The sequence below is a fragment of the Triticum dicoccoides genome, chromosome 2A (assembly GCF_002162155.2).
Source record: "Triticum dicoccoides isolate Atlit2015 ecotype Zavitan chromosome 2A, WEW_v2.0, whole genome shotgun sequence".
Lineage (NCBI taxonomy): Eukaryota > Viridiplantae > Streptophyta > Magnoliopsida > Poales > Poaceae > Triticum > Triticum dicoccoides.
Genome location: NC_041382.1, coordinates 583,547,088 through 583,562,602, shown reverse-complemented (window position 1 = coordinate 583,562,602; position 15,515 = coordinate 583,547,088). Strand labels below are relative to the sequence as shown.

At 46.5% G+C, this 15,515-nt stretch overlaps 1 protein-coding gene across 1 annotated transcript; it reads right to left on the bottom strand.

Moving 5' to 3' along the window:
• Positions 1 to 2,824: 2,824 nt before the first annotated feature.
• Positions 2,825 to 4,321, bottom strand: LOC119359626 (BAG family molecular chaperone regulator 1-like). Its single transcript, XM_037625753.1, has 2 exons — positions 4,027 to 4,321; positions 2,825 to 3,054 (listed from the first exon to the last, which is right to left on the bottom strand). The coding sequence occupies exons 1-2, from the start codon at positions 4,319 to 4,321 to the stop codon at positions 2,825 to 2,827; spliced, it is 525 nt and encodes a 174-aa protein (XP_037481650.1).
• Positions 4,322 to 15,515: the final 11,194 nt, after the last annotated feature.

Below are 15,515 nucleotides of genomic sequence, written 5' to 3'. Positions count from 1 at the left end.
TTTTGCAGGTGAAGGAACCAAACTAGCTCGACGCATGCAAAGTCCCAATTGCACAGCTAGCAAACAAGCATCAACTCCACAGCTAGCAAACAAGCATCGACTCCGTCAAAACAAGTAGAAGGCGACATCGATCGATCCTCAAGAGCAGATCGAACATCGCCAAACTCATCATCACGCATGCACTAGCATCTTTCCGGTTTCTGTCCTACGTGATATAATTACTGGTAGTACTAGCTTCCAAGGATCGACTCCACCAGCCACATGCATGTGGTCTAGAGAACGATCGACCAAACGTGTGCAGGATAACCCTAAGAACGATGATCTTCAGTTTGTCCTGGTGCCTCAGAAACTGCATTATTCTCGGGCTAAGCCTGTGTCTCCATGACACGGAGGCTCTGAAGCCACATGCGCGCGGCCGGCGCCTGCCATCGATTCGGATTCCCCGGCCCGTCGTGTGCGGCGGCAATCTTGGCTGGTGGCTCGATCCACCTGATGAGGATATCGCGCCACGCAGGTATGTCGATCCTTGTTGCAGAGCGATCCGTCTGAGATTGTAGAAGAAGCGTAGAAAATATTAGCGCAGTTGGTTAGCCGCAGATTGGATTGGATTGGATTGTATGGGTAGCTCTGTCGTAGGTGCTATCAAGGATTCAAGGTCGTTGAGTTGCATGGTAAATTGGTAAGAGCATCTGGAATGCAGGCGCATGTGCTCAGCTCATCCTCTCCGGATATTTCTTTGAGATGGGATTTGTGTGGCCTTTGGCTTTGTCATGGCAGAATCTTCTCCTTAGATTGAATTTGATTAACCTCGCACAAGGATGAGATGTCTTTCACTGGATCTCACCACATCTGAGTTTTTCACAGTCGACTCTATGGATTGTGCGCTCTTGCATTCAGAAATTTCAGTAGATAATAGAAAGCTAATTTGAAAGGCCAAGATTCCCACCTCGCTAGTCGAAATTGGCAAGGAAGTAAGAAGAGATCTAACTTTCTGCTTCTTTCGGTGACCTATTAAACAACTCGACAATTTATCATAGTATCACCGGCGCTGTTGCAGTACAGGACCATTACTCGACCCCTCTTCATCAACGGCGGCAGACTCCGGGGTCGTGTGGGCGACTCGGGGTCTAGATCTCGAGGTGGTGACAGCCTTCTGAGGCTAGTGGCAGTATGGGACGTCCCTTCCATCAACAGATTGGGTTCGATGCGGCTCGGCAGGTGACACATATGACTCTTTCGGAGTTGTCAGGCAGTGCCTGTCGCCGGAAGGTGAAGCCACCGGTGGATGCGCTATCGGCGGATGTTATGCACGTCGTCTTATGTGGAGACATCAAGTCATGCCTGCTATCGGCATATGATGCACGGTGGCTTTGGTGGAGGGCTCATGTTTAGCCTGTTGTTATTGGATCTAAGGTGGTGCGGCGGTAGAGGGAGGCAGGTGGTATGGGACATCTTTGTCTTCCGTTGTCTTCTCCAGAGATATCTGGCTATCGAGGCGTCGATCGAAGGATAAGGGCGGATGGTACAAGAGGCTTCAACGACGATTTTATGCACTCCGGTGGAAACACAAGATCTCAGATCGGGCTATGTCGTTGCGTGCCTGCGTCGTGTCCTTGTTGAAGGTGGCGGATTGAAGCTTGACTTTGGGGATGAGAATCCGGAGTTCTACCTTGTAGTGGACTCGCCATCATCGGCGCACGTGCGGCGATTCCTTCTTGAAGGCGTAGCCTAGTAGTTATGTATTTTTCATTTCTGTTGTGTCTTGTAACATAGGGTTAGTGGATATCTGGGGAAGTTACTGTCGCGAGGTATTCGGCCTCAGAGTTTGTTTTTCATCTTATTTCCGAGTCGAGTTTGTTTAGCTGCTAGATTTTGCATTTTTAATAATATATGGCTGCATGCATCATTCTGATGTAGAGGCCGGGGGTTATCCTCCTTTTCAAAAAAAAACATTGTTCAACAAGCTTGCTTGTTCATGCAAGCTCCTCTCTTCTCACTTAAATCTCGTCAAAAGGATTGTCATGTATGGTGAAGGAACCTTGGATATTTTTTTTTGAGGAAAGGAACCTTGGATTTCTGTCCTAACACGCAACGCCCCACCTAGGGGTTTTGCGTATTTTTTGAGATAATTTCATATCTTGGTCATCAAAACTTCAACTCATTGTTTCCAGTTGAGCGCCGAGGTGGAGTATGGGGTCGTCGCCAATGTCGTTGTCGAGGCCTGTTAGTTGTGCCAGCTTCTTGAGGAGCTCCATCACCCCATTACTATGTATCTATTGTGATAATATCTGATTGGTTTGACAACCCCGTACATGACAAGTGGGTAAGAGTTGATAAATTTGGCATCACAAATGTGAACTCTAAGCATTTGTTTTACTCTGGTGTCCGATGAACCATTCATTCTGGCTTCGCAAGCAACTCAAGTGTATTATGTCCAAGACCCCGTTGACAAATCTCCACAACTTAAGTGTGAACACGTGTCATGACACATTGATACATGTCATCCATCTAAGCTTGCACTCTCTGATCTAACTTGTTAACATGCATGACATCCACACTTAGACTTGCAACTCTGGGAGCCTAACCCTTACATTATCTAGAAAAGAACGAACTTAAAAAACTTGCAACCGGCTACAAATTGCACAATCATGCAATTAACTAGTTAAAAGTTGGTAGTACACGGATGATCAATAGCAGCGAACCACGCCATGCATCAGGCTCCCAAATAAGTTTCTTTTAACTACTTTTTTTGAGACTGACTGGCTGATGGTATGATTGATTTGATTTACCCTAACTGTTAGCGAGGTGGGTGAGGCGGGCCGGCCTACACCTTGATAAATGTCTGATACGGGCTTTGCACGCCCTGGGCCGCGGGCGCGGCCCGGAGCTTGATGTCCTGGAGGGCAGGGTCTTCAAGGAGCAGCACCTTGTCCTTGTCCCTCACCCCAACCATGTGGAGGTGGTCGCTGTCCTCCCTCTCCTTGCCCCTGAACAGCAGCCTCTGCTCCCTCGGCTCCAGCCCCGTCACCATGGACACTACCACCTTCAGCTCACCTGCACAAATTAATTTTCATAACACGTGTTAGACCTTGATCCAACGAAGTGTACTTAGTTTATATTCTGTTTTTTTTTTGCGAATCTACTTAGTTTATATTCAGTGGTTGCTTTGTACTAGCAAACAAGGTGGAGGTAATTTCCACTCGGGTTCCTACTCTGAACCATCGTGTGCACATTATTTAGCTATAGAAAAACACAATGAGCTTATGCTTTGTACTAAAAAAACACTGAACCATCGTGTGCATGCTGGCACGGCAGGAAGCCTGCCACATTGCAGGTCGTTGTTCAGACATGTCCGTGCATTTTCTTGGCAAACCATTACAAGGACAACTCCATGATTTAGTAAGGAGAGGGTGCAGCTGTGAGGAAGGAGGGCGTGGCACAGCACTGATCCTTGTCATCAGCTGTTTTATTACTGGAGCAAGGAGGAGACCTTGCTCATGGACAAGCACATCTCCACATCACCATGCGAAGGTTCAGGAGCTCACACGGTTCAACTCGGAGAAACGGTAGGAGTAGTAAAATCAGCGCATCTGGCTGTGCGAACAGGGACGTGCCTAGTTGTCAAAATAAACGTTTAGACCTGTCTAGTTATTCTTGTAAAGATGCTCCTTAACTAGTTTCAGTGTTCAGTAAGACTACAAGATGGAACTAGCCAACTAGAACTAGGTACGTTGCACAGTGAAACAACTGAACTAGCATTGTTGACCATGTCTGAAAATTCGCTGTTTATATCGTGCCTAACACAAGTGAATTATGTAAGAAGTTTGCCAGAGTGCATGCATGGCACACCCACGATCACTCAAGCTTTTATATCGTGCCTAAAGCCCCGAAAGGAATCATGACCAAATGAACCACTTTCCAAGAACACACACATTCTAACAATCAGACACTGCTCACATTCATATATTCTCTACAAAAATCAAATCAACTTTTGTTAATTAGCTTTGCAAAGACGAAAGTACTCACCAAAAGTGCAGGTAGCTCCAATGGAGACCTCGTGCCAGGAGTAGCCGGTGGCCACCCTGACGGTGATGACCTCGACGTCCCCCCTACACTCCCTCCTCTGCACCAGCATGCCCCCCGGGCGCACCTCCCACTCGATCTCCCCGCTGCCGCCGCCGCCCCGGATACCACCAGAGGCATCGCTGCCGTTGTCGCTGTTGCTGTTGTTGCTGCTGCTACTGCTGCTACTAGACCTGCTAATCTTAGAGGAGCTCCTCCTGAAGAGCTTCCTAGGGTTGGGGCACCTCAGTTTGATCATGGTCGCAAATGGAAGCTAGTCTCACTCCGATGACTCTGTTGTTGTTCCTTGCAGTTGGTGTTGAGGCAGTTGAGCTGGTAGTGGCTGTAGAGGAACAGGGCTTTGCCGTGTATATATAGAAGGCGAGCTAACTATAGGGAGGCAGATTAAGGGGTGGCATGCAAAGCAACAAGACAAGCTTTGGAAGCGTGCGGCTGTTTGTGAAAGGCGTCAACGAAGGGGACACTGCGACAGGCCAACTTGGCACAGTCCAAAGCGGCAAGAGCTTGTGAAAGTGTTCCTCGACAGAAGGAAAAGGAAAGGTGATGTTGTAGATCCTGGGTGAGGCTCGGGTGAGAGGAAGGTCACGAGAGAGAGGAGGAGAAGATTTCTCTGGAGAACTCTATCTGATTCATTCCCAGATGCAAGATGTATATACAGGTGCTTTTACAGTTTTCACCCTCTACAGTTCCACAATTACAAGTGAGTCCTACCAACACTCCCCCTCAAGATGGGGCAAAGATATCAATAAGCCCCATCTTGCTACAATTCTTAACAAAAGATACAACATTCAACCCCTTTGTCAATACATCTGCTAACTGATTTACAGACTTAACATAAGTAACTTGCAGAATCCCCACATCTAGTTTTTCTTTGATGAAATGTCTATCTATTTCTACATTCTTAGTTCTATCATGGTGAACTGGATTGTGGACAATGTTAACTGCAGCTTGATTGTCACAATATAGTTGGAGGGGTACACCACCAAGCAGATGAAGTTCTGTTAGTAGCATTTTTAACCACATTAACTCGCATAACCCAGATGCCATTGCTCTAAACTCAGCCTCAGCCGTAGACCTTGCAACTACACTCTGCTTCTTGCTCCTCCAACTAACTAGATTGCCACCAACAAACATACAATAACCTGATGTAGACCTTCTGTCATCTAAACACCCAGCCCAATCAGCATCGGTATATCCCTCAATATTCAGATGTCCATGAGCAGAAAACAGTACTCCTTTCCCAGGACAACCCTTAAGATATCTAAGGATTCTGTTTACTGCATCCATATGAATAGACCGTGGGTCATGCATATATCTACTCACCACACTTACGGCATATGCAATATCTGGTCTAGTGTGTGATAAGTATATAAGTCGCCCAACCAATCGCTGGTACTGTTGTTTATCCACAGAATCCCCAGAGACAGCAATTATGCGATGATTAAGTTCAATTGGTGTGACTGCTGGTTTACAATTTAACATTCCAGTTTCATTGAGTAAATCTATCACATATTTCCTTTGTGAGAGATAAATACCTTATACACCATATGCTACTTCGATCCCAAGGAAATAGTGAAGATAGCCCAGGTCTTTAACTTCAAATGACCTTGCCAGTGCCTTCTTCAACCAAGAGATCTCACCATCATCATTCCCTGTAATGACTATGTCATCAACATATACAATAAGCACAGTAACTCTATCATGATTACGCTTGTAAAATAAGGTATGATCAACATTGCTTTGTTTAAATCCCATAGAACAAATCTCATTTCTAAATCGTCCAAACCATGCTCTAGGTGACTGTTTCAAACCATATAGAGATTTTTTTCAGCCTACACACTTTTCCCTCTGTCTCTTGTGTACCAAACCCTGGGGGAATCTCCATATAAACCTCTTCATGCAGATCCCCATGAAGAAAAGCATTTTTAACATCCATTTGAAATAATTTCCACTTATTATTTGCAGCTATAGATATGAGAGCTCTAATGGTGTTCATTTTCGCCACTGGTGCAAAGGTCTCATCATAATCGACTCCATAAGTTTGACTATACCCCTTTGCCACTAATCTGGCTTTATACCTTTCTACCTGTCCCTCTGAATTTTGTTTCAAGGTAAATACCCACTTACAACCAACAACCCTTTTATTAGGAGGAAGAGTAGTGAGTACCCAAGTATTGTTCTTGTCAAGTGCTGTCATCTCCTCTATCATAGCTGCCCTCCATTTTGGGTTCGACTTTGCCTCCTGCCAGTCCCGTGGTAAGGGTCCCGCGGAATCCAGTGCTGCGATAAAGGATTTATAAGAAGGACCAACAGTGTCATAAGAGACATAGCTAGAGACATTATATGGATCCAATTTAGAGGGCAACTTCCCAGCCTTAGACCGTGGCTGCTTTCTATGAGCTATTGGAACATCAAGGTCATCATATTGAGAAGAGATGTTACCACTGTCTGAGGAAGGTATGGAGTCATCAGGTTGACTTTGAGTATCATCTTGTTGGTCAACTTCCTACTCTTGCTCATGTTGTTGTCCATAAGCCTCAGCTTCAGGTTCCAACACTTGCATTTGTTCCTGGGTATGTTGTTTTCGTGTATACACCTGCATCTCCCTTTCCTCGTTTGGTTTTGGCCATCGGGGTGCTGCATTTGATGTATCATACTTCTCCCCCTTTCTTTGTTCTTCTTCAGTTTCTGCACGGATTACCCCAATTATCATCCCTTTTGATGTTGTGTCATCATCTCCCTCTTCCTTGTCTCCCCCTATCCCACAATCTGCATCTAACAGGTTATCAGTAAACAAATCAGGAAACACATCAGTTAAGTCTGTTGGTTCCCCATAAAATGGTTCATGTTCTCTAAATACCACATCCATACTCATGAACATTCTTCTTTCCGAAGGACACCAACACTTGTAACCTTTTTGCTTACTAGAATACCCCACAAATATACACTTTAATGCCCTTGGATCTAGCTTACCAACTGAAGGCCTATAATCCTTCACAAGGCATGTACACCCAAATACTTTTGGTGGAACCACATATGTAGTGTCCCCGGTTAGACATTCGATTGGTGTCTTGTACCCAAGCACCCTGGATGGCATCCTGTTCATCAAGTAGGCCGCAGTCATGACTGCTTCACTCCACAAAAACTTTGGGACATTCATGGCAAACATCATACACCGAGCAATCTCTAGGAGATGCCTATTTTTCCTTTCTGCTAGTCCATTCTGTTCAGATGTACCCGGACAGGTAGTCTGATGGATAATTCCGTAACTTGATAGATATTCATCAAGTTCTTTGTTCACATACTCGGTACCATTATCCGAACGTAGTACCTTCACACATGCACAATATTGGGTCCTAATCATATTATGAAAATCTCTAAAGCATTCAAATACATCACTCTTATGACGCAAAACATAGACCCAAGTAGTTCTAGTGCAACAGTCGATGAATGTAACAAAATAGTGATAAACATTTATCGATGTCACCCCACTGGGACCCCATACATCTGAGTGTATAGTTTGTAGAGGTACATCACTTCTATTATCAGATGACAAATAAGAGCTCCTAGTTTGCTTTTCGAACTGACAAGCATCACACATTAGTTGTTCCTTGCTAATTTTACAATAAAGATTAGGGTAGAGCTGACCCAGAGTAGCAAAAGATAGATGTCCCAAGCGACGATGTTGAAGTAGAAATTCTTCTAGGGGTGAGGAGGACACCGCAGCAGCCACAGTAGGGAATATGTTATTATCCAGGTAATATAACCCATCACGCATGCTCCCCGTCCCAAGCTTTCTTCCAGTCCCAAGTTCCTGAAATATGCACCAGGTAGGAAAGAATATAGCAGCACAATTCAGCTCTTCAGTAATACAGCTGATCGACAAAAGGTTAATTGGAAATGCGGGGACATGCAAGACAGAAGAAAGTGACATATTTGGACTGCACTTGACCATTCCAGACCCCACAATCGCTTGAGTAGAACCATCAGCTAATTTTACACTTTCCCTTCTTAGATTAGAAATATAATTGCAAAATCCTTATTAGATCCAGCCATATGTCTAGATGCACCAGAGTCAATTAACCATTGTGCCCCTGTTGTAAAATTATCACTACACCCCATAATAGAAGAGTTGTTACCAGCGAAGTTGGCTGACGAAGATGATGCATGTGTCTCCGAGGGCCGCAGATCACCAAGGCTCAAATTCTTTAGTTGACGCCATTTCTCTAACTCATCGGCGGTCATCTCGATGCTCACAATCCTAGATGGTTCTTCAGCAACAGCAGAAGTGTGTGCCCTTCCTATTGACCGCATACCTCCTCCACGACCACCACCACGTCCATCAAGCCCGCGACCACGTCCTCTGCCATGCCAGTCCAGGCCTCTACCACGACCTCCTCCTATTAGTTGTGGGCAGGCTGCCTTGAAGTGTCCTGGATGGCCACATTCAAAGCACTTCTTCTCATGAGTATTTGCTCCTGGTCTTGGATAATTACCACTCTCGACAGCAAGGAGAGCTGAACGCCTTTGTGAGACACCTTGGGCCATGGGTCCTGTTGTCTCCAATTTCAACCGAGTTTCCTCGCTTATAATTGCAGCAATTGCTTGCTCTAGACTGGGCAACTTCTCACTACCATAAAGTGCTGCTCTCCTACTCTCGAACTTAGGATGAAGACCATTTAAGAAGTCCCTAACACGCCTTCTTTCAGTCCATTTACTATTTTTCTCAACACATTTCCCACATTCCATCTCAACTGGATCATAGTAATCAAGATCACTCCACAACCTTTTCAGTTCTGACACATATTCCACAACAGTCTTCTCACCCTGGCCTAGCTCCTGTAGTTCCTTTTGAATCCTACATGCCAACATCTCATTCCCTACACCTGAATATGTCCCCTTCAGGAGCCTCCAAATTTCTGAGGCCTCCTTGATCCTTTCAACTTGCTTTGCAATCTGAGATGATATTGAGCTTAAAAGCCAAGCTCTCACCAATGCAATTGTTGCTTTCCACTTCTGGGCCTCTTTCGAATTTTCCTCGATAGGCTTCTCCACTGTTCCCAGTATATACCCCTCAAGGTTCCTCGAGATCAGGATGGTCTCGGCATGCTCTGCCCAACTGGAATAATTTTCCGCACCCTCTAGCTTCACATGTGGCATTTGCAACGGGTGAATCTCTTCCTTGGCTTCAGTCTCTGGTCTTGAGTTTCCAGCCTGCTTGCTGATTGCATCAAAGAGTGCTCTGTATTTCTCATCTATAGACTGAAGCACAGCTGCAAGTTCCCCGGCTGTAACTGCCGCAGGAGCATTTACATTTTCTCCCATCTTGCAAGTTCTTCAAGGGTCACACTGCAGTACTGTACAGCCCTCAATCACCACCTCAAAGCAAGTAATCTCCCCTGTGAATCCCTGCAGCCTACCTTCTAGCTGCACCTCAACCTTGCACCCAAGAACCAACTCACCACTCTCACCTTCACCTGAATAAATCCTACTCAACCCCTCAACAACGGCTGTACTACACCTCCTGGGTACCACTCACCTTTGTCTCCAGTCCCTTGGCTATTTGCCTTGCTCGCAGCTGGCTCCCCTGGTCCACTGCAGCCGCCGCCGGCCCCCTGCTCCACTGTAGCAGCAGCCGGTCCCCTTCTCCACCGCAGCCAAGCACACAATCAGGCAGCCCCGATTTGACTCTCTGCCGCACCAAATCGGGCCCCAGAACCTCTGCCTTTACCTCCCAACACTCAGTGCCGTCAATCTGAGCGATTTTGGAGCGAATCCCCGACCTGCTCTGATGCCATGTTGTAGATCCTGGGTGAGGCTCGGGTGAGAGGAAGGTCACGAGAGAGAGGAGGAGAAGATTTCTCTGGAGAACTCTATCTGATTCATTCCCAGATGCAAGATGTATATACAGGTGCTTTTACAGTTTTCACCCTCTACAGTCCCACAATTACAAGTAAGTCCTACCAACAGGTGAACAGAGCTTTTATAGTATTATTAGTCCGAACAGTAGCTCTACTTTGAATTATTTTCCCCAGTAACCCATTCTCCAGTTCTCCACATTTCTGTCCCAGCTAGGAGCTACTCGATGCTTGTGTTCACGCCAGAGTGGTCAACCGGGTTTGGCACTTGGGGGTCAGGCCACTGCTTTGTAACGTAAAGTGAGTGATAACAGTAGTAGAATAATACTGCAGTGCGCGCGCAATGGAACTAATTAAGCACATGAGAGTTGGCAGAAACGCATGATGCGACGATTAGGGCGGTCGGTTAGGACACAAACCTACCAGGATTAGTGTAAATGGCGGTTGGTCTGGTCGCAACTTTTCCCGGCTTGTGTCTCGCGGCTGATGAGCACGCACAGCACAGCATGCACAGGGGCAAAAAGGGCTTGGTTCATGGCTTGATGATTGAGACGAGACTGTGCGTGCAATTTGTGCGGATCATTAACCGAGTTGATAGCTAGCCAGTAGGCCCTAGCTAGGGTATAGTATTAGTGGTATTTGGTTGGATTCTCAGGTTTTGGGGCGTCTAGCGGTGGTTAAGGCAGCATGTGGGGCTTCAAGTTTATTATTAGGGTTTGAACCTTGGAATCGTCCAAAACATCCGAAATTGTTTAAGTTTCATTTTTTTTCTTGATACAGGTGTACTGCTTTTATCTTTGTATGACAATCATTTATAAGGCGTCAGGTATACTGGCTTGCAATGAACAAACAAAGATAGCATATACTCCCTTCGTTTTAAAATAAATGTTTCAAGTTTACCGCAACTTTGTATTAGAGTTAGTATAAAATTGAGACACTTAGTTTGGGACAGAGGGAGTATAAGCAAACTAATTTCTCTATGCAAGTTAACTAAAATTCTGAGCTTAACAATCAGACGTGAAGTCATGAAAAACGAAGGATAGTGTGGTTAACAAAAGGGTACTTCACGGTTCTGACAATGAAACATTAACGACATTTCGCTAGCAAAGAGAAAGAAATCCTACTTCTTTACACTGAGTCATCGTTCATCAGCGTTGCACATCTCATATGGAATTAGGGGCTTTGGTTGGGTTAGTCCAGATGCAGGTGCCCTGGCTCAGTTAACCGCCGGCCGGCCGGCCGGTCAGTCAGGTATGAAACCGAAAAAACTACCAACCTTATAATACAGTACGTAAAAAGGAATAGTCCTCCGGGCCGAATCAAATTAGCTACGTAGACGCATGCCAAAGTCCCAATTGCACAGCCTTTTTTTCTAGCTACCCGACATCGATCCTCTAGAGACGATCGAGATTATCACCCAACTCATCATCACGCATGCATTAGCATCTTCCCGGTTCGTGTCCTACGTGATATAATTACTGGTACTACTAGCTCCCAAGGATGGACTCCACCAGCCACATGCCCACATGCATACGATGTGCAGAGCGATCTATCGAACGTGTGCAGGATAAACTAAGTAGTAGCAACGATGCTCTTTGGTTTGTCATGGTGCCTCGGAATCTACATTATTCTGGAGCTAAGCCTGTGCCTCCTTGACACGGAGGCTCCGAAGCCACATGCACGCCGCCGGCGCCTTGCATTGATTCGGATTCCCCTGCCCGTCGTCTGCGGCGGCGATCTTGGCTGGTGGCTCCATCGACCTGATGATGCAGGTGCATGCATGGAGTGGCGTGCAGGATATCGCGCCACGCAGGCATGCCAGTCCATGTGATACATGGCCATCTGAGATTATAAAACAGGAAATGTTAGGCGACCTTCTTTTCTTAGATTTTCAACGTCGATAATCAAATCGGCTACTCATAAAAAAAATCGGCTAGTAACATGGCCATCTGACATTTAAAACCGGCTAGCCACACACCAAAATCCACCTACGAGTTAGTACCAGTGATTCGGCCGTCCTTTTTTTTACATTTTCACCGTCGATAATCATATCGGGTTGGAGTTATTCGTACATCCGAAAACCCACAGATAGGTCCCAAATCGAAGGAGCTCAAGGGGAGTTTGGACGTCTATCACGTTGGACCAAAACCTCTAACCCACCCAAAAACCCTATCCAGCTTTTTGGCTCTAGAACCCCTCCATGCATTCACGCCCGACTGGACCAGTCATCTGCCCGTCCGCATTCACATCGGACATGATTGGCCCGCCGCCTATCCGCATTCACCCTCTCGCACTGTCTGAGAAGTCTATTATGGCTACCCACATTCACACCTCTACCGCTCCATGCGTACCTTGGTTATTTAAAACCAGCTAGCCACACCCCATAACCTACCTCTGTTCCTCTTCCCCCATTGCCCAAGACGTCGTCCGCCGTCCAGCCACCCCTAGTTTGCATCTGTGTTTGTTGTCTGTTGTATCAATGTTTGGCTCCACGACTCACTGGTTCAAGCAGTTGTCCCCGGAGTGGTTTTTGGGGCTGACACATGGTGTCGGCGCAACCGATGCCATGCCTTGCAACCGCTCTCTCCTCACCCGTCCCACGCTCCCCTTCACCCACATCAACTAACATGGCTCGTCAGCGTCAGTGGTCACTCCGGCGGCACCCCCTCCTTACTCACTCCCAGCTAGAACCACTCCCACTAGCCCACTCCACCTGCTTGTCGGCCACCACTACTTTGCTGCCCGATTACCCTCTCCACACCCACATAGGGCAAGTCACCTAACACCGCTTCACGAGTGTCGACAATGCTATGGGCATCGAGTTCTAAGAGTAGATCTCCTAGGCTTTTGTACTCCCATCACCTCACTGGTAGCAGTATCACCGACTATGCATCTACTTCTCCAAGAGCACTCTATCCTACATGCCACTTGTGGCGGTTGCGTTGCAGAGTTCCTTCTCACCCAAAACTGGACAGTTCGAACTTTAGATTCCATGTCGCTTCTACCACCATTGCTAGATCCTCCTCCAACAAGAACCGACACACCATATAAACCTCCTTTTCTCCTTCCATCCACTCCCTGGTGATCCTACACAACATCCTCTTCTGCAACGCCACATTAGTGCCAAAGCCTAACCCAACTAATAAGGGTACCACATGATCTCTGTGGGTGAGTGGTGGGATTGAGCCCATGACTAGCCCCGCACGAGTCCAAGGAGTCCTTCCTAAGATATTTAGTCCAACCCGGCAACAAGTTCACGTCTAGCAAGGAAGGACGCGAGGCAGGTACCCCTCGAACTCCTCGAAAGGAGGCAGAGCATGCCCCAACGAACAAAGTGAAGGAAATATGCCCTAGAGGCAATAATAAAGTTGTTATTTATATTTCCTTATATCATGATAAATGTTTATTATTCATGCTAGAATTGTATTAACCGGAAACTTAGTACATGTGTGAATACATAGACAAACAAAGTGTCACTAGTATGCCTCTACTTGACTAGTTCGTTAATCAAATATGGTTATGTTTCCTAAACCATAGACATGAGTTATCATTTGATTAACGGGATCACATCATTAGAGAATGATGTGATTGACTTGACCCATCCATTAGCTTGACACGATGATCGTTTAGTTTGTTGCTATTGCTTTCTCCATAACTTATACATGTTCCTATGACTATGAGATTGTGCAACTCCCGAATACCGGAGGAACACTTAGTGTGCTATCAAACGTCACAACGTAACTGGGTGACTATAAAGATGCTCTACAGGTGTCTCCGATGGTGTTTGTTGAGTTGGCATAGATCGAGATTAGGATTTGTCACTCCGTGTATCGGAGAGGTATCTCTGGGCCCTCTCGGTAATGCACATCACTATAAGCCTTGCAAGCAATGTGACTAATAAGTTAGTTACGGGATGTTGCATTACGGAACGAGTAAAGAGACTTGTCGGTAACGAGATTGAACTAGGTATTGAGATACCGACGATCGAATCTCAGGCAAGTAACATACCGATGACAAAGGGAACAACGTATGTTGTTATGCGGTTTGACCGATAAAGATCTTCGTAGAATATGTACGAACCAATATGAACATCCAGGTTCCGCCATTGGTTATTGACCAGAGATGAGTCTCGGTCATGTCTACATAGTTCTCGAACCCGTAGGGTCCGCACACTTAACGTTCGGTGACGATCGGCATTATGAATTTATGTGTTTTGATGTACCGAAGATAGTTTGGAGTCCCGGATATGATCACCGACATGACGAGGAGTCTCAAAATGATCAAGACATAAATATTGATATATTGGACGGCTATATTCGGACACCAGAAGTGTTCCGGATGACTTCGGAGAAAACTAGAGTGCCGGAGGGTTACCGGAACCCCGCCGGGGGAACTAGTGGGCCTAGATGGGCCTTAGTGGAGAGAGGGGCTGCCAGGGCAGTCCGCGCGCCCCCTCCCCCTTGAGTCTGAATTGGACTATGAGGGGGGTGGCGCCCCCCCCCCTTTCCTTCCCCTCTCCCACTCCTTCCTTCCCCCTCCTAGTAGGACTAGGAAAGGAGGAATCCTACTCCTAGTAGGAGGAGGATTCCTCCCCTCCTTGGCGCGCCCTAGGGCCGGCCGGCCTCCCCCTTGCTCCTTTATATACGGGGGCAGGGGGCACCCTAGAACACACAACAGACAACTGTCTTAGCCATGTGTGGTGCCCCCCTCCACCATAATCTACCTTGGTCATATTGTCGTAGTGCTTAGGCGAAGCCCTGCGCCGGTAACTTCATCATCACCGTCATCACGCCGTCGTGCTGACAAAGCTCTCCCTCGACACTCATCTGGATCGAGAGTTCGTGGGACGTCACCGAACCGAATGTGTGCAGATCGCGGAGGTGCAGTACTTTCGGTACTAGGATCGGTCGGATTGTGAAGACGTACGACTACATCAACCGAGTTGTCATAACGCTTCCGCTTACGGTCTACGAGGGTACGTGGACAACACTCTTTCCCTCTCGTTGCTATGCATCACCTAGATGGATCTTGCGTATGTGTAGGAAATTTTCTGAAATTACTGTGTTCCCCAACACAAAGAATCAAGCTGCTCAGAACTAGGAGACCAAGATAGGAAGGGATCATACCGACCGAAGAGAGGGTATAAATAACCACACGCCAAGACCAGGATGAGGACTTCACGACGCCTAAGATGACGGAAACGAAGCGTTAGTTTTAACCTAGATTAGATTCAATCTTAGACAACCCGTCAAGATCGACCACCAAATTTTCCACTGACTTCGTGCCAATGTCAGTGGACCCCTAATTTGTACTTGTTGATATATATAATTTCGGACAAGCAAGATTAGGGTTGTTACTTGAATCCCAAGGGCCCAATCCTGGGTAAAATTGTCCCGAGCCCATCAGTAACTTGAGTTTACGTCCCGTTATCATATAAATCCATATACACTACTGGACCGTTGTTGTTGTTTGGGTACTATGCGAACACTGTCAACATCTAGCGCCAACTCCAGAAAAAAATTCTAAATGGAGAAAAGGACCACAAAAATGTGGTCTCATAACTTCATGGGTCAT